At 36.7% G+C, this 26,227-nt stretch overlaps 1 protein-coding gene across 1 annotated transcript; it reads right to left on the minus strand.

Moving 5' to 3' along the window:
- Positions 1-10,065: 10,065 nt before the first annotated feature.
- Positions 10,066-11,053, minus strand: LOC131060652 (barwin). Its single transcript, XM_057993963.2, has one exon. The coding sequence runs from the start codon at positions 10,995-10,997 to the stop codon at positions 10,368-10,370; it is 630 nt and encodes a 209-aa protein (XP_057849946.1). The 5' UTR covers positions 10,998-11,053; the 3' UTR covers positions 10,066-10,367.
- Between the last annotated feature and the right edge of the window lie 15,174 nt (positions 11,054-26,227).

Here is a 26,227-nt window from a genome sequence, read left to right on the forward strand (position 1 = left end):
GGGAAACCATTAAAGGTTTCAAGTGGGTGAGGATAAATAGGATTTTAAATAAATAATTTATTTAAAATAGTTGTGCAACTTGCTTTTGTAGGAAAATACAAGTGGGTGGAGGATAAAGGTGATTTAAATAAATTATTTATTTAAAATAATTGTGCAACTTGCTTTTGTAGGAAAATACAAGTGGGTGGAGGATAAAGGTGATTTAAATAAATGATTTATTTATTTAAATGTGAGAGGTGGGATTTTGGGGGATTTAAATAAATATTAATTTATTTAAATGTGAGAGGTGGGATTTTGGGGGATTTAAATAAATATTAATTTATTTAAATGTGAGAGAAGATTTAATTAAACAAATATGATTTATTTATTTAATTAATGGTATGAATTTGGTTAAGTGAATTAAATCAAATAAATTGAATAATTTATTTAATTAATAGGAGAAGAGGGTTAAGATGAATTAATTAAATATTAATTTAATTAATTATTAATTGATGGTTAAATAATCAAATAAATACTAAGTATTCATTTAATTAAGTGGACAGATTTATGTGACTACACCTATAAACTGACTGCTAATTCACTTCCGTGATTCAGTCCGACTGTCTGAGGCTTCTATATCCCAAATGGACTCAAGATCTGGAAACTGACTAGTACTAACAGGTTCATCTTCATTCTAAGTCAGGTATTCAAAAATGTCTTTGTCTTCATGCTGACTCTGAGTCTGCGATCTATCATATTCATTTGTCTCAGCACTAGCACTAGCAGTAGCACCACCAGCTTTTAAAGTGTTGCACACCCCTCATCTATCACGCATGGAATTCTAGATTGCGAGTGCCCTATCATATGGAAAATCTCTAACATTATACTGGGTTACAAACAACCTCAAGCAAGTTTCCAAATTCTTGTCTAATTTGTTTCTGATCTTTGATTTCAAAAGCCCTAATGCACTGAAACCTCTCTCATCTTCCACCGACCCCAATATCATTGTTTGACATAAATCAACAAGTTTCAAATATTCTGGTATTGCAATACGCAATGCTTCACTTTGATCTATCCTTTTCCAAAGCCTTATGATTGATCGAGGTTCAAATGTATTCTCCAAGTTAACCAACTGATGTTTCATAACCAATGCAAACTGTTTACATTGTTTTCTAAGATGATCTGAATTTAAAATTCCTTCTATTGGCTGTCCATTGCAATATGCATCTTTTGAAAATGTCAATATCAATTCCTCTAGTTTTTTATGATACATCTTTGCGTCATTTGGATTATCTCCAATTAAATGCCAAAATTGAGGATACACACAACGCATGGCTTCAAGTATTTCTTCTTGAGGGAATCTTTCTCGAATCTCGGTTGAAAGTTCATATGCAATAGACTTCAAATTATCACTAACAAATTTAACAATCCTGTCAAAATCTTCCTTTTTAACTGGTAGTGCTCTGCCTCGCTTGCCTGTCTTAGATTGGTGCATTGGTATCTGAAATCCTTTTACAAAGACGCATAACTCATTTTTTGTATTGAAATGTAAAAAAATTTCAGCATGATTCAAATTTGTAATTATCTGCCACCTAAAAAAATTTGGGCTTCACCCTGTTAGATCTGAATATAGACCATCCAGGCTCAAGCATGTCATTTTATGTAGAGTGCTATACTCATTGATATACATAGTTCTGTCTTGGGCTTTCTTAACAAGTTTGTTCATTGAATCCAACATGGGGAGAAGACTAGCTAAAGTTAACAGAGTCTCTATATCACTTAACTTATGTAAGAGATCAAGAGCTTTGTCTACTGTGAGGCGTTGCTCATACATTAGTCCGATCAAGGATTGATATTCTGTTAGAACTCGTTCCCCTGGTCCGTGCAAGGAGATCCATCTGGTCTCAACATCTCTGAGAAGCTTGTTTCCTCCTCTTACTCCCTCAGCAAAAATCTGAAATTTTGCAAAATGTTTAGGACTTCGGCAGAAGTATGAGTTGAGCTTGTGGACCAGATCTTCAACTTTTGACACTGTAGGGAAATTGCTTACAATTCTATATGCTAAATTCATTCGATGAGCCATGCAGTGAATGCCAACCATGTATGGTGCAATACTAGTTTGTAATCTTGCACAAAGGCCGGTCCTTTGACCTTGCATTATTGTAGCTCCATCAACTCCAACACACACTAACTTCTTGGCAATTGTCAAGTCATCCATACTAGTAATTTCATTCAAAGCTTTCTTAACTTCCAAATATAATTTTTTTGCTATTGAATTGCCCCTCATTTTACGAACAGAGAGTAGATGAGCTCGGTGGATGTGTTCTTTTACGGTATACACATGCATACAAACCCAAGCAGTGTTATCTACCGAAGTAACTTCATCTATGGATAATGAAATGAAATTTGACTCTTTTACACTCTCTTGTAAATTTTCCTTTTCCACCTCAACGAGATAGTTTGCCATTTCCCATCCAGCATTTATTGACCAATGTGACATAGGATAGTGAGGAACATTCAAAAAAGATAATAAATTACTAAATTCTGGGAAATCTTTCATAGGACGCCCTCTCAACATAATATGAAAAACAACACTCATCTGAATAGTCTTTGCTAGGTTTGCATCTTCCGCTGCATGTTCAAGCCCAGCCTTGATTGTATTTCCAAATCCACTATTACGAATCAGTGTCATTTTGTGGTTATGCTCTTCATATTCCGCGACATACTTAACATGAATACATTCTTCCTTTGATTTCCATCTTACTACTCGTGTTTCCTATCCACCTATGATCTATTTTTCATAAACCTTACCAATATGCTTTTCTATGGTGTCAAGCTTTAGCTGCATCTTCTTCTCTCTTTTAGTTTTCCAGCTACAAATCTTACACCTGCATTTTGTTGGTTGTTCATCATTGTTTGGGACCGGTTCAATGAATGGGTACTTTGCTACCCAATCAATCTTAAAACTCATTTTCATCTCCCACTCTCGCCCCAGTTTTACTTTCCTTTTTCTTTTTTCCCTACCAACATCATCTTCAGTACTAGCATTTGCATTCGCCAATGGTATCTCATTGTGTGTATCCCTTAGAACATCTTCTTCCGTGTCGGTATTTTCATCCTCATTTGATGCATTTAACTCAATGACAATCCCACCTTGTGGTACTGGTGGTGATGAGCTACTATGAATGGGTTCTACAACTGCAGAGGTTGATGGACCAGAAACTTTGCCAATTCCAAAAAAAGACTTTATGGTACTATCTTTAAGTTTAAGTTTTGGGCGTTTTGATGGCCTCCCAATCCCTTCAGTTCAATACCCTGAGGAGTCTTACCCTTGTCTGACATCCCAATCCCTTCACCACCCTGAGGAGTCTCACCCATGTCTGACTATGACATCTTGAGTCTTGACCTCTCACTACGAATTAAAAGTTAAAACTAATACTATCAAGTATGAAGAAATTATTACTCACCTTTATGCCTTCTCAATTCTCTGAATCAGGAATTAGGAATGAATCCCTGGGGACTGAGCCTGTGTTGCAGGATTGTAACTCTGGCCCTCCGCCCTACAATGAACTTCGACTTTCCAACTCAATTTGCGGAATGCGAATCAAGACTCGAGACTCCAAGAGCTCCCAATTTACTAATCAGATACGAACAAATTGTAAGAAAGAGTGTAAGAAATAGTGCATTTATAGCAATCCATGATTACATTTTTGGCGAATTGTGTGGGGCCCGGGCGTCACAATTGCCAATAAACATTTAATTTAATTACATTTTTGGCAAATTGCACGGGTGTGCAATGAACATTTAAATTAAGCGGGGCGAAATGGGTCCTCGAATGCTTATAATGTTTTATTTGATATTGGTGAATTTGGCCGACGCATGCAATGGACATGTAATTTACCATTGGCGAATTAGGTCCTGGGTACGTGGTCATTTTACTATTGCTGGCAAATAATGAAGGTGATCTAATACCCATGTCCGAGTGATTCCAGGTGAATATTATGGGCATGCACGTCAACAGTGTGTGGTCAATGGCGAAGCCAGATTCTACAATGCACCGTTAACCCCAAAATTCTGAGCGATTTGACCACGATTTTGCCCCCGACTATTCGCGTGGAATTTTCCAATTGGCGAAGATTCGCCACTAAAAAACTCTCTGGGTCATATGGTGTCATTAGGGGTCATATGGGGTCCTAAAGAGCCACACATGTGTTAGAAGACCATATGACCCCTTAGGACGCTATATGACCCCTAACGACACCATATGACCCATTAGGACATCATATTGTCCTAAGGGGTCATATAGTGTCATAAGGGGCCATGTCATGTACTAGGATGTTAAAAGGGGTCATATAGTGTCCTAAGGGGCCACACATGTGTTAGATCACCATATGACCCCTTAGGATACCATATGACCCATTAGGACATCATATTGTCCAAAGGGGTCATATGGGGTCCTAAGGGGTCACACATGTGTTAGAACACGATATGACCCCTTAGGACACCATATGGACATCATATGGTCCTAAGGAGTCATATAATTTTGTGAGGGGTCATATGGTGTCCTAAGGGATCATATGGTGTCGTTAGGGGTCATATGGGGCCACACATGTGATAGAAGATCGTATGACCCCTTAAGACACCATATGACCAATTAGTCCACATCATATTGTCCTAAGGGGTCATATGGTGTCATAAGGGGTCATGTTGTGTACTATGATGTTAAAAAGGGTCATATGGTGTCCTGAGGGGTCAAATGGTGTCCTAGGGGGTCATATAGTGTCTTAAGGGGCCACACATGTGTTACAACACCATATGACCCCTTATGACACCATATGACCCATTAAGACATCATATTGTCCCAAGCGGTTATATGGCGTCCTAAGGGATCATATGGTGTCATTAGGGGTCATATGGGGTCCTATTGGGCCACACATGTGTTAGAACACCATATAACCCCTTTAAGACACCATATGAACATCATGTGGTCCTAAGGTGTCATATGGTGTCGTGAGCGGTCATATGGTGTCCTAAAGGGTCATATGGTGTCGTTAGGGGTCATATGGGGTCCTAAGGGGTCACACATGTGTTGGAAGACCATACGACTCCTTAGGACACCATATGACCCATTAGAACATCATATTGTCCTAAGGGGTCATATGGTGTCATAAGGGGTCATGTTGTGTTCTAGGATATTAAAAGGTGTCATATGGTGTCCTAAGGAGTCATATGGTGTCCTTGTTGGCCATTTGGAGGAATTGGTTATGTGTTGTATTGATGTTTTGTTATTGATGTCAACACTAGTTGTTTGGATGCTTTATTGGCACCCTTCTGGTCTCGATAGGTTGAGTAGTTTCTGGTTGGTTTGGATCCGGCATGATCCAGTATGCTCCAGTATGGTTTGGTTATGAAATTGGCTTAGTCATGCTACTCATGTTTATATTCAATTAGTTGGTTTTGGTCTAGTGATCGGATGCTATCCTGCTTGCCTAGAAGCTTGGCTTGTGGTTCCAGCGAGGGTTTCACTAGTAGAGCTTTTGATGAAGATCTTTGATGATATGCATAAGTGGTGTTGGTGCAGCTTTTGGTGGAGATTTAGGATGTTGATGGTGATCATGTTTGAGACTTGGCAGATGGAGATCATTGCTTTAGCATGTGGACCTATATCGGGTCCCAATTGATCTAGGTTATAGACCGGCTTAATGTAACGTGTGGATTGGACCTCTCGATGTGTTTTCGGGATGTCTTATATGTTGGATATTATTTGTTTGGTCTAAGGCCGACATGTTTTGTAATTATGTAATTGGTTTATTGTTTGGTGGCTGACCTGATTGCTTACGGTCGAGGGTTTCTATATATATGATGTAAGATCTCATTGTAGATCATCATGGTATATGGTCAGGGAGTGGGATATGGATATGTAATGTGCAAATAATGTAATATCATTCAGGCATAGGATTTGGTCGATCATTGGAGATCGAATTGGGTTTATGTAAGACGATTTAGTCCTTCGGTATTGAGCTTAACCGAAACTATACTCAAGCATAGGAGATGTTATCTTTCTAGTTCATTCCTTCTCCAGATTGTAATATGGATTTCTATGTAGTCAGTGAGACTCCTTTTGTGATGAGCGGTGCACTCTAGGCTGTTGGCCTTCCTGCAAGTGCAGGCCCCTCAATTGTAATTCACATACTTACTGCAAAAGTATAATCTGACTGTGGGGAGGCTTCCCACCGTGGTTTTTCCCTTTACCGGGTTTTCCACGTATAAATCTTGGTGTCATGTGGATGGTATTTATTCTCTGATTATTGTTTATGCTTAATTAGTTTAACTGCTATTCCGATATTTTATTTAAGCATTCTGGTATTAATGTTTTGGGTTCCGGTATTAAAGTTTTAATTGCTAAATTTTCTGGTAATCTGTGACAACTAATTCACCCCCCCTCTTAGTTGTCTTCTGATTATTTGAACTGTCTAACAATCTTAAGGGGTCATATGGTGTCATAAGGTGTCATATGGTATTGTTATGGGTCATATGGGATCCTAAGGGGTCACACATGTGTTACAACACCATATAACCCCTTAGGACATTATATGACCCATTAAGATCATATTGTCCTAAGGATTCATATGGTGTCCTAAGGGGTCATATGGAATCCTAAGGGGTCACACATGTGTTAAAACACCATATAACCGCTTAGGACATTATATGACCCATTAGGATCATATTGTCCTAAGGATTCATATGGTGTCCTAATGGGTCATATGGGGTCCTAAGAGGCTACGCATGTATTAGAACACCATATGACCCCTTAGGACACCATATGGACATCATATGGTCCTAAGGGGTCATATGGTGTCGTGAGGGGTCATATGGTGTCCTAAGGGGTCATGTGGGGTCATAAGGGACCACACATGTGTTAGAATACCATATGACCCATTCAGACATCATATTGTCCCAAGGGGTCATATGGTGTCATAAGGGGTCGTGTCATGTTCTAGGATGTCCTAAGGGGTCATATGGTGTCCTAAGGGGTCATATGGGGTCCTAAGGGGATAGAAATGTGTTAGAGCACCATATGACCCCTTAGGACACCATATGACCCTTTAGGACATCATGGTGTCCTAAGGGGTCATATGGTGTTGTTAGGTGTCATATGGGGTCCTAAGGGGATATGCATGTGTTATAACACCATATGACCCCTTAGGACACCATATGGCCCTAAGGGGTCATATGGTGTTGTGAGGGGTCATATGGTGTCCTAAGAGGTCATATGGTGTCATTAGGGGTCATATGGGGTCCTAAGGGGGCACACATGTGTTAGGAGACCCTATGACCCCTTAGGACTCCATATGATCCCTTAGGACACCATATGGTCATATGGTGTCATTTTTTGTACTAGGATGTTAAAAGGGGTCATATGGTGTCCTGAGGGGTCATATGTTGTCCTCGGGGGTCATATGGTGTCTTAAGGGATCATATGGTGTCGTTAGGGGTCAAGGGGGGTCCTAAGGGGCCACACATGTGTTAGAACACCATATGGCCCATTAGGACACCATATGACCCATTAGGACATCATATTGTCCTAAGGGGCCATATGGTGTCCTAAGGGTTCATATGGTGTCATTAGGGGTCATATGGGGTTCTAAGGGGCCACACAAGTCTTAGAACACCATATGACTCCTTAGGACACCATATGGACCTCATATGGTCCTAAGGGGTCATATGGTGTCGTGAGGAGTCATATGGTGTCCTAAGGGGTCATATGGTATTGTTAGGGGTCATATGGTATTGTTAGGGGTCATATGGGGTCCTAAGGGGCCACATATGTGTTAGAGAACCCTATGACCAATTAGGTCATCATATGGTGTCATAAGGGGTCAATTCATGCACTAGGATGCTTATACTCAAAATTTGTGAGTATAAAGGGAAATAGATTTTTTCTTCTTATCCTCAAAAAGCCAACCTGCATGAATAGATCTCTTGTAAGATCATTTATTTTCTCTTTCATTTATCTTCTTTAATATCTATAGTCATTTTCTACTTCCTATTGTACATTAGCCTAACTTTACTTTATCTAGAGCACATATCTATCACTTTGAGCTCTTTGTACTAAGCTCCATACATTCTCTATGTGAGATGCTAGGGTGCCACATTATCATCTAAGACTCGTACTTTTTGTTGTTGCCTAGACCTTCCCATGCGTCCTCAAGCAAAGAGTTGGCAAAGGGCATCAAGAAGCCTTTGTGACCTATCTTGTTCTATCTATGGGGTACTTGATAGACTTTAACTTTGTAGTCATCCCAAGTGGAGAGATCGATTAGTGAGTCCTTGATAGGTTGATATCTGTCTGTCGAAGTGGTTCACTTTTTCCCTCCCTACGGTGACATTCTTCTCTCTATCTTTGAGGATGTTGTTGGTTGTATCCAAAAGAAAATAGATCAAGAATATCTCAAGCTTCTCAACCACGTTCTCTCAATAGATGAAATTGATGAAGCACTTTAGTGTATGGACTTTAAAAAAAGCCCCAAGAACTGATGGGCTTTTGATGGAATTTTATAGAGGTATTTGGCCCCACATTTGAGAGGATTTTTATAATGTTTTCTTTGAATAAATTGATATTAGATCATAAGAAAAATATAATTAATCAAGGGTTGATTAAGCTTATATCCAAAGGTAAAGATGAGAATACCATTAATGGATAGTGACTTATACCCTCCTCAACACTTGAACATATAAAATCATTGCTAAACTATTGACATGAGGAATTAAGTACATCTTTGTTCAAAGCAATCGTTTGTCTAGAGCGTATTAGTTTCTTAGGAGGAATAATTATCTTAAACAACTTGGTTCTCACTTGGGAAGCAATTGAGTGGGTTCAAAAATCTACTTAGGATGCTCTTATTACAATCTTAACTTTGATAAATCTTATGAGTGCATTTGTTGGCCCTTCATTCTTAAAATGTTAAAATTGCTTGCTAGATTTAGCCCAAAAATTTGTGAACAAATTAGCATGTTGTTTATGGGTGTGAATGGTAGAGTGACAACCAACGGTGTTCGCTCTCTTTGATTCCCCTTACAAAAATCCATTCACCAAGGTTGTGTCCTTGTTGTTGATGCTCTTGGATATCGTTTCAACGTGCACTCATCAATAGGATAATTTAAGGTATCAAACTTCTAGAAAATGAGTACTTAACTCTCATTTTGTAGATGAAAATATGTTTTTCATTCAAAAATCATTAGAGGAAGTGACTTATATTCTTTCCATATTGAAACTTCTTTTGTACTATGTTAGGCTCTATGTTGGCCATGCATAAAATTGAGTTCATAATGACACATCCCAACCCTTGGCCACTTTGGATCCCTAGTGAACTGTGAGAAGTGAAGCATGGTATTATCGCAAGGTACCTTGGGATCCCCTTTAGCATTCAAGTCTCACTCAAAGAAATGTGGAAATGATTATTGTAATTGTTTTCTTTCTTAATACAATAAAAAAACAGAAAACAAAAGCCTCTTTTTTCAAATAACTTTTGACTTTTCAAAAAATCTTTAACATCTTGGTAAAATGAAATAATTCGCAAAGATCAACCCCAAAAGAAAGATGATCCACTAAAAAGTCACCTCTTAAACCATAATTATAAGCCGATATGACATTCTAAATGAGAGCTTTTGGATAAAGCTATGTATGATTTTTTGGTTCAACATTTCGAATCACATTGATTGATTCATGGTAAGGAACAAGATAATTGTGGAATGGATTGTAGATGAGGTTATATAAACTGATTTTCCTCTAAACCAATCATTTTATATAGCCTCATCTGCAATTCATTTCACAATTATTCTTGTTCCTTGAATCATTGAGTGTGATTCAAAACATTAAACAAAAATTTCATACACATTTTTATCCAAAAGCTCTCAATTAGAATTTCATGTATTGTGGAAAATTCCTACCATCAATATGACATTGACAAAAGCCACAATTTATTTTATCAAAATATTTCTCGTAAAAATGCTAAAATGTTTTCTTGAACAAACAAATAACTATTACTCGAGATAATTCAATTCATCTCCTATACTATTAATAAATTATTTAATACTTTCCAAAACTTTTACACCACTCAAATTTAATAAGATTAAGTCACATTTACACACAATCAAATCTTAAAACAGCAACTCGTTACGATCCAATACTTTGAACCACTTGACAAGTAACTTAAACAAAAGCACAGCACTTATATTGTCTTCAACTCGGGAACACGAAAAACAAAAGCAAAGCACTTTTATTCGCCTCAACTCGGGAACACGACGATGGTCGAGTTCCAGAAACCCGGTCGATCCAACGCACCAAACATTTCACTTTATTTACGTAGATACATCCTTCATGGACGTCACATGAACTGATCAGCGCCGTTAGAATTCTCTCCATCGCCACAGTCGACAAACTGATAATCGACCATGAGGTGCCCTCGAGCGTTTCCTTGGCCATTGGTGTCCAGCTGCATAAACACATTGATATCCAAATCCAGACCGCCATTACTGCACTGATCCACAATCCTCACGGTCGCCTGTGACCCCGTCTCGCGGTTAGTGACCCTCAAACACTTTCCACACGAAGCCTGGCCGCTCGGTCCCACCGGCCCACAAAAGGCCGTCCACCCGTACTTCTGCCTCCACCACAGCGGCTTCTCTCCATCCCACGTCGAGCAATACGCACTCACAGCGTACAAGTTCCAGTTATTCCTCTCCGGGTAGTACTCGTGATATGTCGATCGAACGTTGAAGGCTTGTTCGCCTCCTCCACCACCGCCGCCGCCGCCACCGTGGCAGTTGCTTTGGCAGCCTCGATCTGGTAAACAGTGGTCATCGGTGGTTCCGCACCACCCCCATTTGCTACAGCATTCGCCATCGCTGCACACTGCTCCGCCCACTTGTGATCCACAGTTCTGAGCGGCGCAAAGAAGCGGCGCCGCCAGTGTCGCCGCCAGTAAAAATGCCAACGCCTTCGTTTCCATTCCCATCGATGGCTTTTACAGTTGTGATGATTAATGGTTGTTGATTGGATATGAGGAGGAGGAGCAGGCCTATTTATAGGCTTAGGGTAGGGGACTTTATGAAGGATTTTTTGTGAGGCGGCTCGTGTGGGCCAAGGCGGCGGACATGGCTGATCCAAATTCATGACGATTTGTTACAAAAAATGGTGCCAATTGCTGCCCCACCATTTCTTTTTTTAAAAAGGAACAGATTTCGAGTCACTGAAGGTGGCTTCTGGCCCGTCTTCTTTGAAATCCAATGGATGGACTATGTCAGCTGCTTTAATGGCCTTTAATGCAGTCATTAATTGGGTCATAATAACGTAGAGCGCAGCACGTGTGTATAGAAGAATTCGTTCGACTAACGAAGTCGACGACGACTATAGCAGGTCAAACTTCTCGTGGGTTACCATGCTCATGCTTATCCAAATCCGAATCCACATCATGGTTGAGAAGAAATTATATTTTTTGTAAATTGAAGAGGACACTTAAATAGAAATGAAGTGTAGTGGTGAAAATGTAGGCTGTAGCTATTGTGGTTCTAAAACGTTGCACAATTCTTCTAATTTGTAACCTTTTTTTTAAGTACTGGTATACAAGTGGGTAACTGGTCGATTAGATTTTTTATTGGGTTTTTAATTAGTATGTTTCAATGAATAGTTATTGGAATTTGGGTGGTAATTGGGTCCCTTCTCCTAGAGGAAGAGCACCGGTTACTATTCATGTCCCAATAACCGTTCACTCCTTGCACACTCAACCCTCCAATTACTAACTTTAAAAATACTTAAAAACAAATAACTAAAAACCCATTAATAAATTTCACATGTATCAATAGCTGCTCAGTTTTTAGCATTTTTGGACCATAATTGGCTCATTTGTGCACCTTTATTGGTATCGTAGTGCACAACTATTGGGGTATTTGTGCATAAGTATTGGCAATTCTAAGTGCACGAAAGCAAGTATCAGTCAACACTTTGAAATGTGTATTTTTTTATCCTTTGCGCAAATAACAGAACCCACAATGTGCACCATTACTACCCATAAGCCAAAACAATAGCTATAAGCAATTAAGTCGCATGCAAAGACAATTTTTTTTTGTCAAAATCTGATGTACCTTTAAGAATCCGTGGGTGTGTGAAGTTAGCTATAACAACTACTAGTACGCTTCCCCTAGTCCCCTTGTCAATATCTAATGTGCAAATGATATATTTATATACATAAAATTTAAGAATCACAATATATTTTTATTGATATTTGATTTTATTTATTTTATGATTTAAATTTTATTCATTGTCTTTATATTTGTTGATTTGGGTTATATATGTACGAGTGGATTTAAATGAAGTCATAGATCTAATCTCTAAATTTATAGATTTAACTTTATTATGTGTTAAGTCAATTTCCTTCCTACTAGTTGTTACTTACTAGCATGAGCAAGAAATGGTGTTTATAGCACACTATTACATCATTAGCTAGTATCAACATTTTAGCCAATTCCCTTGTGAATACCTAATGCATGCAAATGATATATTTATGTGTTAATTTGGAAATTAAAATATATTTTAAATTGAATTTGATTTTATTTATTTTTAACATTTAAATTTGATTTGTTGTTGTAAAGCGGAAAAATCGAACCCTAGTTGTTTTCCCCTCCCCAACTCCAAGGAGAGAGAAGGGAGGTCACTAGGGTTGATGGTTTTCACTTAGGGGAGACTTTACATTCAAAAGAGGGGTTGAAACCCACAAGATCCAATCCCACGCAATGCAAGATTGGATTCTAGATGAGTTTCAAGGGTTAAGACATCAAGGATACCCTCTTTTGTAAAGAATATAGATAGAATGATTGAACTAGGAATGTATGTAAAGTAAGAAAGATTCGCTTGTAAACAAAGATAGGGATATGGGATGAAGCTAGGAACCTGGAATTAGCAGTAAAATGTCGAGACGGTGCTGTTCTACAAATTTGAGCGAAAGTTGACGGGATGATGGTGCCCGGCATGCACACGGTCCTCCGAAAAATCTGCGAAACGAAGGTGGATCTGTTCGTCTCTGCACAAGGATTCCAGATCTTCAATTACAGCCGCGTACCTGCAACCTACACACAGAAAAGAGAAGACGATTGGGGGGTTAGGGATTAGGGGTTTGCCTTTAGGTCAAACCCCGGTTTTGGAATTAACCATGAAATGAGAATGCTGTAAATGTAAATGTTTGTAATGTAAACAAGTACTGATACCTTGTTGTAAGAATGTTTGTATTCTTACATGCAAAGGTGTAATGAATGTTGTATGTTGTATGTTGTAGGTGATCTCCTCTTCAATGGTTGAATCCTTGTCTTTGAATGCAACACCTAGCCTTGAATGGAGACTTAGAATACTCAATTGCTTGAAGGAATACTTGAATGCTTGAATGTTTGAATGTTTGAATATCGCTTCCGCGTCTTGCTCACATATGTTTCCTTCTCCTTTTCTGGGAGGGGAAATGTAGTTTATATACTTGTCAATTAGGGTTAGGAGACTGATTTTTCCGACCTTAGGCCGACCTAGAAACATTATTTTCCAATTTGCAAACTTAAAGACCCGATTCCCAACAAGAGACCGGGCCCAAAATAGGGCCAAGGACCAGGGCGCTGGGCGCCATGGTCCCACCTCCCGGGACAGCAGGGTGTAAGGAGGATCAGGCCAGGGTGCAGAAATATGCAGTTTTTGATGTCATAAACAGGTTTCGGGGTCTCCATTCAGGTTCAACGTTGCGTCGCCATCGTGAAGACCCAAATGCAGTTGAAATTGCAAGTGTCGCAATTTTAGGACGCTACAGTTGTATTTATATTTTTTGATTTGGGATATTTATGTAACAATGGTTTTGAATGTATTCGCAAATCTAATCTCTAAATTTATTAATTCAAATATTCATTTATCACTTAAGTCAACTCCCTTCTTTCTATTTGTTACTAATATAAGTACAAAATGGTGTTTATAGCATGTGATTACATCAATAACTATTATCAACATTATAAAATATACTATACATGCTATATGGTTGCTTGGTGTCTTTGATCCTTATTCATATCTTTAAATTGGCTCAAGGGGTATAGCTAAGGAGGATAACTCTTGCATAGCTAACTCATATAATATTGTAGACATAGGTTCATATATCCAAGGAAAATAAGTTTCTAAAGCTCAATAGTGCACAAGTCATTTTTATAAAGAAATTTCATTTCTACAAATGCAAGGCTAAATCCACAAGTGACAAGATCTTTTTTGTAGCAAAAAATTGAACCATTCTAGAGAACAAATCATCCTATATTCTATTAAAATAAAGTTCCAAATGTTATCATAGAGCATCATTTTGTAACATTATTAACCACTAGTCAACAATAAAATTTTGCAAGTCCCATACAAAAATACGTCCCTATTCTTTCTTTGTCATTTCTAAAACCATACATTTACTCAATTTCTTTGTTGTGCTTATGCAATTATTTTAAGAGGGACATGCTTTGCACTTCCACAAGTTCATTCACACACATGTACACACATATTATCAGCATGTGCTACCCACAACATTAGTAACTTGTGGTTGCATGCAAGATTACCTAGCAACAAAGCATCCTAGCCTATATAATCCATAGTATTGTATTTGTCTATGAGCCACTTAGCAACATAGTATGCTAGTCCATGTGACTCATATTAATTACCTTTTTATATTCTTTATGGGTCACATAACTACAAATCATGCCAATGTTAATAATTCATAATGGTATTGTATGGCTCTTAGAAATCACCTGCTATACCTTGAACCATATCCTATATTTTTATTAACAATAGAACACATTGGGGTCATGCTCTACCACTTTCTAGCAACTAAATATACTAAAAAATACTTCTTTTTTTCCTTTTCATTTCTTGTCTTCTTCTCTTGTTTCCATTCTTATGTGTTGTGTTGTTAGAATATGCATGTTTAATATGTTTTTTTTTTCTAATCATATTTTGTAGGTTTTATGTGTTATTCTAATATTTCTTCTTGTGAAATATTTTGTGATTTAACATATTTTTTTGCAAGTTATCAAACTAGGGCATAAAAGACCAGGGTTCCCAATGCCTATATCTAAGAAAAAGGCAACCAAGAAAACAATGGGACAATATAGCTTTAGCCATGGGTGAGTGACTTAATTTTAACTCAAAGGGAAGTGATGAGACTATAAAATATTTTTTAAATTCATGCCTAAAAACATATTTTATTCCTATTTCTAAGGTTAATGACATATTTAAGCATGATAATTCCCCATTTTACTTATAAGAAGGTTAGATGGATCATGTCTGAAGAAATGCCTCTCTTTGCATGAAATTTTATATTGATGTAGAGCCCTAAGAGGGTTGAGTAAATCAGGACAATCTTTGGACACAAATTCCCAAAACCTGATTGGATCCACTTGGATTAGACTCTCAAAAGACCACAAACCTCTCACAAGGCTCAAAACATCAGTGACAACATACCAAGTATGATGGACAACTCATCATACAACACCAAGCCTAATTCCCTTTAGGCTTCAATACTCAATCACAAGACAAACTTGAGTATGACATGGTGGACATTAGGCAGTGATCAGGAAACCCTTGGACATGTTTATGACAACCTTTTTGGACCCCAAAATGAGACTAGATTGATCACAACCTTCTATCTAGGGTTTGACTCAATGGAACCCACAATTTGGCCTAGTAGCCCTTTACCATATGACAGTTCCAAAACGCATGACCAAAAATGGTGTTGACACAACTTGTTAGCATGAAGTGAAGTATTTCAACCAGGACCAAAACATATCACAAATCCAACCTTTAATACTTCGGGTTGCCCTTGAGGATCAATACTAACCTACTAGGCCCTAAGCCCCAATTAGGTCACTTTTACAAAGGAACCACTCTACAAATTGATAAAAGAACCCAATCACCTATTGGAACAAATCCAGTACACCTCCAAAACACCAAATTATATAAGATTTTAGCTACACCCCTTCAAGTTTCTGCCTAGTCCACAAATTTGCAGCCAAGTAATAACCTGTCACATATAGATGCCAAGTTAAAAATGCTTGGTTCTCACTTCTCCCTTCACAACCATCCCCGCAACCTTGAGAACCCTATACTAAACATGTAGGTCTGAAATTCCCCCAAGCGGTGTGAATTTTAGACAGGGGAATGTCAAGTTACTCACATTTTGGTTCAAAACCCTAGGTTTAGGGGTTTTCTTATCTCGGTAAGACAAAATCGATTAGATCTCTCTCAAATCTACACCAAAACTCCTCAACCCAGTTGGAAATGAAAGATAGATCAATTATCTAACATTCCACGCACATGTTTTGAATACACCAATCCGTACAAGAGGGTACAAGGGTCTGAAACACGAGTTTTGTAGGAAAACCTCAAAGAAAGAAGTGATGTATTTTTGTATTTCTTCAACAACCAACATTATAAATTCAACCCAAAGGTCTTATAGGTCATTACATGCCTTTTCCCAACTGGCCCAACCAATTTTTGAATTAGTTGGCCATTGGAAACCAATTTGACCAATATTGTCAACTTTGACAACAAAAATTGAAAAGTTGCTCATGCAACTTTTTGCAACATTGACAACTTGCATTCTAACCCATCAAATTCACCTAAGTACATTTCAATCATGACAAATAGGCTACATAATGCGTAACCATGACAAATACATTAATCTTCAACATCATAGTATCATGAAGATGCCATATCGGAATAGCTATACATAGTCAGCTGAACATATTTGGGCTATCCCGACAACAATGTGAAATGATTCAATTGAACTTATTACATCATGAAATGGTCAAATGGACCTTATTACAAGACAAAACACATGGAAACATAAAAATCAAAACAAAAAGGTCCTCATCAACCTCCTAGGTGCTCCTAATTATTCTTGTTATAACCCCAAGAATAATTATTTTCTATAGTTGGGCACAACAATCTTTTTATAACCCCAAAATTTGAAGTGTGAGCCTAACTTTCAAGAAGGGAAATGTGAAGTTGTTGTTCTTTTTAACCTTGCAAATTTGATTCTTCTTAAATCCCCAAATTGAAATGTGAGATTCTTTCACCAATTGATGTGGGAAGAGTTTGCACCATATATGGATGATGCATGTGCCTTTTTTGCATAAATGCACTTGTCTTATGACTAATCCTTGTAGAAATCCTCACTTATTCCAAAGCTAGAATAAAATACAAACAACTTTAGAGTTCATCCATTAACTTTGAGTCTTGTTCAAGTCCCACCTAAATGCCCTCTTATAAAATAGGCCTCAACTATTGTGTATTACCTTAGCGTGAGCCTAATTATTTGCCTCCATAACTGGGTCACCTTTCAAGTAGTCTAACCAAAAATCTTTTCTTGATAACTCTTAGTCTAACCATCAAAAAATTATCTTCATTGATGCAGGAAACTTTTAGTTCCACCTTTCAACTAGCTCAATCCAATTGTGCCCCATTTATCAATTTGATCTTCCCAAAAGATTTGATGTACCTTGATCATTTCAATCATCAATTCAAATATGTGTTCTCTTAGTCTCTTTTCCTCAATTTGTGCTTTAGCAATAAAGGCTAAAGATATATATTTTTAGGCTACCATCTTTAGACTAGTCACTTCTCATTTTTCTTTTGAGAAGAGAAAAGGAAGAAAACCTTCATCTTTGTAATTCACCCTATCTAGGGCCCATTTGGTGCCAATAAGAAGGAAAAAATTTCATATTATAAGCACCTTAGATCCCTCTGGAAGGAGAGTTGGTCCCACTCATCTAGATGAAGAAGACCCAAAGTTAATGACTTTTAGTCTTGTTAGTTCAAATTGTTGCATTTGGTTATAATCATTAATGTTTATTTCTTGTGAATTTCATTGTAATATCATGTGTTGTCTTGTATTTGAGTCTACATATATTTTAGTAGTTAGTAGGAAATTAATATGATTTCAATTTAGTTATTTTATGCTTTCAATAGCTACATTTTTGAATTCATGAATGGTAGAATGGGTGTGACTAGGTATCATTTCATTTTGTAAGTGTGATATATTTATTGTTGCAATTGAGTGAGTATATTAAGATACCCAATGTTTGCATTGTGAAAAAAAATAGTTTTTAATTCTAGAAGCATGAATTAGATTAATTCTTTCAATTTTATAAAGTGTGGTAGAATATGATTTTAATTTTTTGTAGCTATAAAATTTACAATGATCAAACCACAATTACTTTAATCACTAAAACCATTCGAGCCATTTTGAACACACAAAAGACACCCAATACATGACCCAATCAACCTTGCCATAGATAACTTTAGACACCAATAGATTGACAAATTAAATGAATGGGATTGTGATAAATAGAATGGAATCAATCACCTTGTACTTGATTAGATATCATTGTTAATTATCCTCTTCTAGAGGGATTTCATCTCGATTTGTTATTCTTTAAGAACCTCTCATTTTTTGTGTCACCTCCTCTATTTTTCTAGAACTAGATTCCATTCCTACATCATCTAACTATGTGGGGCTTCTTGTTGCTACTCTTCCTCATACTTTTTATTACTGGGATCGATTACTTCTTTCATAGGACTAGTTGATTCAACACAAAGTTCCTATTTTTTAGTCCACTTCTTGCAATCTCACCATGGAACCTTTTAGTGCATAGGGTTAAAGGTACATTTTTTACTTGCAAGGTTTAATCAACTAATTCTTTATTTGTAACTAAACTACATTTTGACTAGTTAATTATTCTACAAGAATAAAGTTTCTAAGTGCATGAGTGACTTGATCAATAAGAAATGTAGAGGCAACTCCTTTATTTTCTTGAAGAATGTCATCAAAAGTGGGATCTCCACTATTTATCTCTGAAAACATCTCCACATGAATTGTTTTAGCATGAAAAATTGGACCAATGTCTATGTCCATCTCTTCTTCATCCTCCTCAAGGTTGATAATTTCAAGAAGAGATGGATGGGAATAATCTACCTCTTTTTGTCCCTTTTTGAGTTTAGAAAAACTCCTCCTTCACTTTGATAATATAAGGTAACTTCTAAAAATATTGTGGTACTTTATTTTTTTACAATTGTGGGAGGGTTAGTTGTTGCTATAGTAGGGCCACTTGATGTCTCATTTTCTATTCCAAACTCCTACAATTGTATTGTAGACTATTGAATGTATTTGTTTTATAATGACATGGTAAAATACTCTTTTGTATGTAATGGGATAGGAATATCCACTACACCTTTACCTTTAGGGTCTATTTTTGAATTGGTAGGTATTATCCTTTAGAACATCTACTATGTTTCTAAATAAACCATTTCTATTAGTGGCATCATTGTTGAATTGGGTAAAATATCCCATAGTGGTTTTGTTAGGTTTAAGAAACAGACTAGAATGACCTATTTGGGTCTTCTAGTGTTTTTTTAATTGTTATGTCCTTTGATGTTGCAAATTCTTCTTCTAGGTTTTCCATATTCTCTGCTTCTAGTACCCTAGTCTCTTATAATTTTCTACATTATTTACCAAAAAATCATCAAATTCCACATCATCCTTGATTTCCTTTTCCCTTGCTTTCTATTATCCTTGGGATATGTAATAAATACCACATTGATATTTAAGTCTTGGGATCATTGATTTAACCATATCTTATTGGCCTCTCATTTGGGCTTTGAAATATCATGTAAATAAGATACCTCTAGTTGTGACAAATCAAGATCCTAGACAAGCTAATCAAAGTTCTTGTTCACATCACGTCAAGGGCACAATACATTTTCATTGTCATCATTGATTTATGGTGGAATGTTGTGGTTTTCAAGGGTCCTCGTCCAATTAAGATTTTATATCTAATAACACATTCTTCCTGATATCATGGCCATCTAGACAATTATCTCAATAGTCTTCTATGTGGGGATCATGCTTGTTTTTCTTATTAAATACTTCTTCATCCTACCCTAAGTATTGTATCTTGGCCTCACCTACCCAAAAAGATTTATCGTAAACAATCCTAATTCCTTCTATCTTTAGCATTTACAAGTCATTACATTTGTGCCAACCTTTATTGACGGGAATTTTTATGCTTCTTTCTCTATGCAAGGTCTTGTGTGCTTCATGAGACTCAATTATCTATCAAGATAGATCCAACAAGATTAATTCAACTATGGGGTACCTAAGCAGCATGAAAGGTGCCTAGTGAATCCCTCCATGTCTTGATATAAGTAAATTTAGGAAATTGGATGAACCCATTTCTATGTGGATGGATCACACCTTGTGCATCGAATAAAATCCTCTTGGATTTTCCCCCTTCCATCATTCATACAAGCTACATGGAAAAGATGAAATTGACCTTATGATAGTGCTTGATTGATTTTTTTAGTTCTAAATGTGGGTAATATTTGAATACCAAATTCTACTTGTGTCCATTTCTAAGTACACCGATCCTTGTCAATTTGGTCAATTGTGCCTTGATAGCATAAGAATACACTACATAAGGTATCATATAGAATGTCCAGGGTAGCCCAAATTTTACCATTTGTGAATGAATAGAACCACCAATGGCCTAGGCCCAGTGAATCATTTCACTTTTTCTTTTATAACCTTGATGAACTCATACATTCATGGTTCAAAGGTGTCTCGGATAGGTAATCCTTCTACTGTACTTAGAAGGGTGATTGTGTCACTAATTTAATTCTTTAAATCACTTTTGTATAAAGTATTTGGTAAATTTGAAATAGATTTTTTCTTCTTATTCTCAAATAGCCAACCTACCTGAACATATCTTGTGCATCTATTCGCATTCTCTTTTAACTTATTTGAAAACTCATTCTTTTCAAAGGGATGCATTATATGGTATATAGGTATGTTAAATGTTATTGTAATTCCCTTTGAGGTAATTTTTGCATAAAATATTCCTTCCTTGATAATTAGCCTTCTTTTCTCACCATAATTGTGTATGCATTCCAGTATGAGTTGGGGAGATTCTAGGACATGATAAATTTGGTGGCTTTATATAATCCACTTATTGCAACGTTATGAGCCCATGGTAACACATTTTCAGCTAAAATTCACTTGTGAAAATCATCCATGTTGACATGCCCTAAATTTATGTAAAACATGACAACACATTTTGGCCAAACTTGTTAGTCCAGGGTGACTCCTTGAAATTGATGCTTCATTTCCTTCACCCTCTTACTCATTTGACCTAGGGACAAATAAATCTAGTAATTACCTAAAGGTTTCATATAAAAATGAATTATCTTACTTTTTACCTAGAGTTTTCAACATTTTCAATGATTTTCAAAATGTAAAAAGCTAAGAAATGTGTGTTTAAACCATCTTAAATGGGTTAATTTATCAAAGAAACATAAGAAATTGAAAATGAAATATTTTTTGTTTATAATTGAAAAAAGAAAATTACAATTTGGATAAATTTACTTATAGCTATATTTTTTTGTGCATACTTAATTATTTATGATATTTCCAACCTTTAATGAGTGAGAGAGCACGATATTGTGAACTAGGTGACTTTTCTTTCTACAAAAGCATTAGAAAGATTTGTCACTACTTCTTTCAAATCTCTTCATTCAATAATGTCACTTTTTTTTTGTTCTTTGCTCTTTTGTCTTAGTTGCTAGAATTCTCTTGTGATGAAAATGGTGTAAGACAATTTCTTTTGTGTTGTAAGTTTCCAATGGTTGAATGCATTAAATGTGGATAGTGGGTATATGAGCAATAATTAGTTGAAGGCATTCAACTTAGGCCCATGATGAAATTTGAATTTATAAATTTAGGGTTAAAATTGCATGTGCGAATTTGAACCAAGTTCACAATCTCAACAATTTTTAACAAATATTTTAAAATAAACAAATATGAGGGTTGGGTCTAGAAAACTAAAGAATGAGGACACAAAATCAAATAAGGTACATGATGAATCTTTAATAGTATAGATAAATATATTATTTAAAAACCAACTTATTTCATTTAGTCCAAATGGTGAAATTGAGTCCAAAATGAATAGGGAAAAGTGTTAGGGATACATTTTTCATCCTTACATTTTGCCTCCAATTTGTTTTTCATGTGAATTATAATGAATAATGCTTGTAAAAATAAATATAGGCATCTAACATGAAAATAAACGATAATTTTGTATACAGAAATATGAATATAAATGATTATTCACACTTGCTTTTTGAATAAATAGCTCCATCTTTGGGCATATAGACATCAAATTCTATAATAGCATCCAATAGAAGTTTGAAATATGCATAAAAAACTACTTAGAAATGTCAACAAATAATTCATAAATATAGAAAGAGAGATGTAGGATTGTGAAGGAGATAGCAACCAAAAGAAAAATGATTCAGGGTTGTGAAGGAACCATCAATCCAAATAAAATGATATTAAGAGTATGAAGGAGTCATCAACCAAAAGAAATTGATATGGGGTTGTGAAGGAGCCATCATAGATATATAGATGCAAATGGGTCAACATAATCAAAAGAAAGTAATATAGGGTTGTGAAGAATCCAATATTGGTATAGAGCTACAAAGTAACAACTATAAGCATGAAAGAGCATTAGTGATATTATATGACTTTGTTAATTAATTGCATGTGAATTACGTAAGAAATTGGAGAAGATTAGGATAACTAAATGTAATTGATATAGTTATGAAAAAATGTCCTAATCGTCTCTGCAAGTCTGTTTAGACCTATTAGTCTCTGCAACTCTGTTTACAAGATTTTATCTAAGGTTCTTACCTCTAGACTATTGGATATTCTTCCCAGAATTATCTCTACCCAGCAAAATGGTTTTGTCCCTGGTAGACAGATTCTGGATTTCATTATTTCAGTTCATGAAAATATTCATTCTCTAACGACAACTAATAATCAGGGTTTTTTTCTTAAGTTAGATATGGCTAAAGCTTATGATATAGTGAATTGGCAGTTTCTCTTAAGGATTATGAAAGCCTTTGGATTTGGAGAAAAAGTTATCCACCTTTGCTCTCAATTGATGGAAACTTCCTCTTCTGTTGTTATTGCCAATGGATCCCTTTCAAGTTTCTTCAAAATCTCTAGAGGTCTTAGACAAGGGGATCCCATTTCCCCAATCTTGTTTACTATTTTAGCTGAAAGTTTGGGTAGATCTATTTTTTTAAATGTGGAAGAAGGCAATCTCAAAGGTCTGAAACCTTCTACCTCCAATTTTACTTGTACTCATGAACAATTTGTTGATGACTCAATCACTATGGGGGAAGCTACCATTAGGGAAGCTAAAAATATGAAGAATGTTATGAATATTTATGAATCTGCTTCTGGTCAAAAAATTAATTGGGATAAGAGCTCTTTGTTCTTTATCAATACCCTTGTTCAAAGATAATTAAGGATTGAAAGAATTCTTGGTTGTAAAATAGCTGAGCTTCCCTCTACTTATTTGGGGCTTCCCCTTTGTATTAAGCCTGCGGATAATTTTTGGATTAAGTTGGTTGACAGATTCAACTCTAAATTGGCAGGCTGGAAAGGGGTAGTCCTTAGTCAAGCGGGCAAGGTTACGTTGCTCAAAGCCACTCTCCAAAACTTGCCTATTTATGCCCTCAGTTTGTTTAAAATCCCTAGAAAGTTTGCGGAAGCAATTGAAAGAATCCAAAAAAAGTTTCTTTGGTCAGAAGTGGAAGTCAAGAATAGAATTCCCCTTATTGCCTAGAATAAAATCTGCTCTCCTAAGGCCTCTAGGGGGTTGGGTTTAAGGAATATAAGCTCTACGAATAATGCCTTATTAGCTAAACAAATATGGAGAATGAAAGGGGAGGAAAGAGAGTGGAATTTAATCTAGAGAAATAAATATCTTCACATGCAACCTTCTGAGGAAGAATTTTTAGATAAATCTTTTATTGTTGAAGGTTTTGCAATATGGAATGCAGTTCAATTGGCCAAAAGTTGGGCTGCAGCTGGAAGAATGTGGAATTTGGGGAATGGTAGAAGTATAAGATTTTGGGAAGACGCATGGATTATGGATAAACCCCTGGAGGAAATTCCAATCCTTTATGATTGGAAAGATTGGTTCAAAAGTAGGTATGGGGGTTTGGTCAAAGATTACTGGAGAAATGGGAAATGGATTTATTTTAGCCAGCAGTATCCAGGGTTAAAGTTTCTTGAGATTGTGCTTTCTTCTAAAATTCCGAGAGACAATAAAAAGGATAGGTTGATATGGAGGGAAACCTCGGATGGGAAGTATTCTGTGTCCTCGGTTGTGGCTATCCAAAATAAAGTTGTGGAAGAAATTCCTATTTGGGCTAAAGTTTGGAATAAGAAGTTAGTTCCTAAAGTTAATAGCTTTTTTGGGATCTTTATCCAAAACAAGGTATTAACTCTAGACAACCTTCAAAAGCAAGGATTTGTTTTTCCTAACAGGTGTTCTCTTTGTTGCAGGGAAGAAGAGTCTACTTGCCATATTCTCCATCAGTGTACTTTCAACTAGGAAATTTGGAAAATTATTTTAAGTAGGTGAAAGCTGAGTTGGGTTTTTTCGAACTCTCTTGGGGAATCCTGACAGCAATGGCACTGCCCTAATTCCAACCCAAAGATTGTGGACCTTTGGAAACTTACCTTCCCTAATGTTATTTGGAATATCTGGAAAGAGCGTAACAACGAGTTTTTTAGGGATAAAAGTGCCAACCCTGAAGTAGTGGTGGTTAAAATTTACAGGAGTATCTTTGAATGCATCAATGGTATTGATGATGGACCAGTTGCTAAAGAAGACTTCAATGACAAGTGGAACCTTTCCACTACCAAATCTAGTAAGGAGAAGGGCAGAGAAGGTCTTGCTTGGTGTTTTCCTCCTCAGGGATGGATAAAGGCCAACTTTGATGGGGCTTCTAAGGGGAATCTGGGTAAAGCTAGTTATGGGGGCATTGTCAAGAATTTTGCTGGAAGTTGCCTAGTGGTGGTTGCTGGTCCTTTGGGGAGTCAAACCAGTCATTTCGCTGAAGCCTCAGCTGCGCTAAATACTCTAATTATTGCTAAGAACCTAAATCATGATAAATTATGGCTTGAGGGAGACTCACCTAATATTATTAAGTATTTGAAGGGGGAAACTGAGCCATCGTGGTCCATTGAAAACATTATTTTGAAAGCTAGGGAAATCATTGCTAGTTTTAAAGAAATAATAATAGATCATGCCTTTAGAGAGAAAAATATGGTGGCGGATTGTCTGGCGAATCTAGGTGTTAACTTCGAATCTCAAACAATTTGGCATGGGGAAGACATTAATATGAGTATTAAAGAGCTCCTTAGAAAGGATAGATTTATGGGGAAAGAAGGACCACATAATCATGATAGTTGATATGAGTAACTTATGCATTGACAGAAAGGTAATGATTACTTGGCAAAGGGGCAGAATCCCAATCAAATATAATATCACTTCGCACACTTTGTGGGTCATCTTTTTCAAAATCTCGAGAGACAACGGGAAGAAAGTTTTGAGTTTGCAGACGAATAGAGGTGAAAGTCTAAAATTGAATATGGGAGGTGATTTAAGGAGGGAGGAACCAGACAACACATCCAGATGGAAGGATATGCCGAAAGTTTGGGCGAAGCTGGAAAAAGGATCCCTAACGAGTTTCATGGAGAAGCTGGTTGATTACGACAAAGGTAGGGTTAATCACGCAGTCTACAAAATTTCTAAAAATTGGAGTAATGGGTCCTTTAAAATCTATGGTGTGAGGTTCAAATTGGACGCGAGCCTCATCGTGACTATGACAGGTATGCCCCACTCAGGGCTCAATTTTTTTAGAGATCTTAAAGTTTCCAATAATGCGGTAAATCTTTTCTCGCGTAAGGAAAATGAGAGGTCTAAAATCGGAAAAGCCACAAGGGGTTATTATGAAGCCTCCAATATCAAGAAAATCTGGGGCTAAGTTTTGAATGCCATAATGGAATACATAACTATTGAGGGTCGCTTTTCCAGGGCCCACACTTATCACTTTGTGTTATTAAACTACTGTAGGCATGAGAAAAGGGTCTCCCTACCCTACTATCTCTTCAGGTCCCTTTCTAGGTCACTCAATAAACACAACAAGAATCCCTCGAATCCGGTGCTCCATAGTGGACTCCTGTTGCTCATTTATGAGCACTATAAAATCCTTGCCATGTAGGAAAAATAGAGGTTATCGACTTCTCCAGGGAAAGGCAAGAGAAAGCTGGAGGAA

This window comes from Cryptomeria japonica, chromosome 1, assembly GCF_030272615.1.
Source record: "Cryptomeria japonica chromosome 1, Sugi_1.0, whole genome shotgun sequence".
Taxonomy (NCBI): Eukaryota; Viridiplantae; Streptophyta; class Pinopsida; order Cupressales; family Cupressaceae; genus Cryptomeria; species Cryptomeria japonica.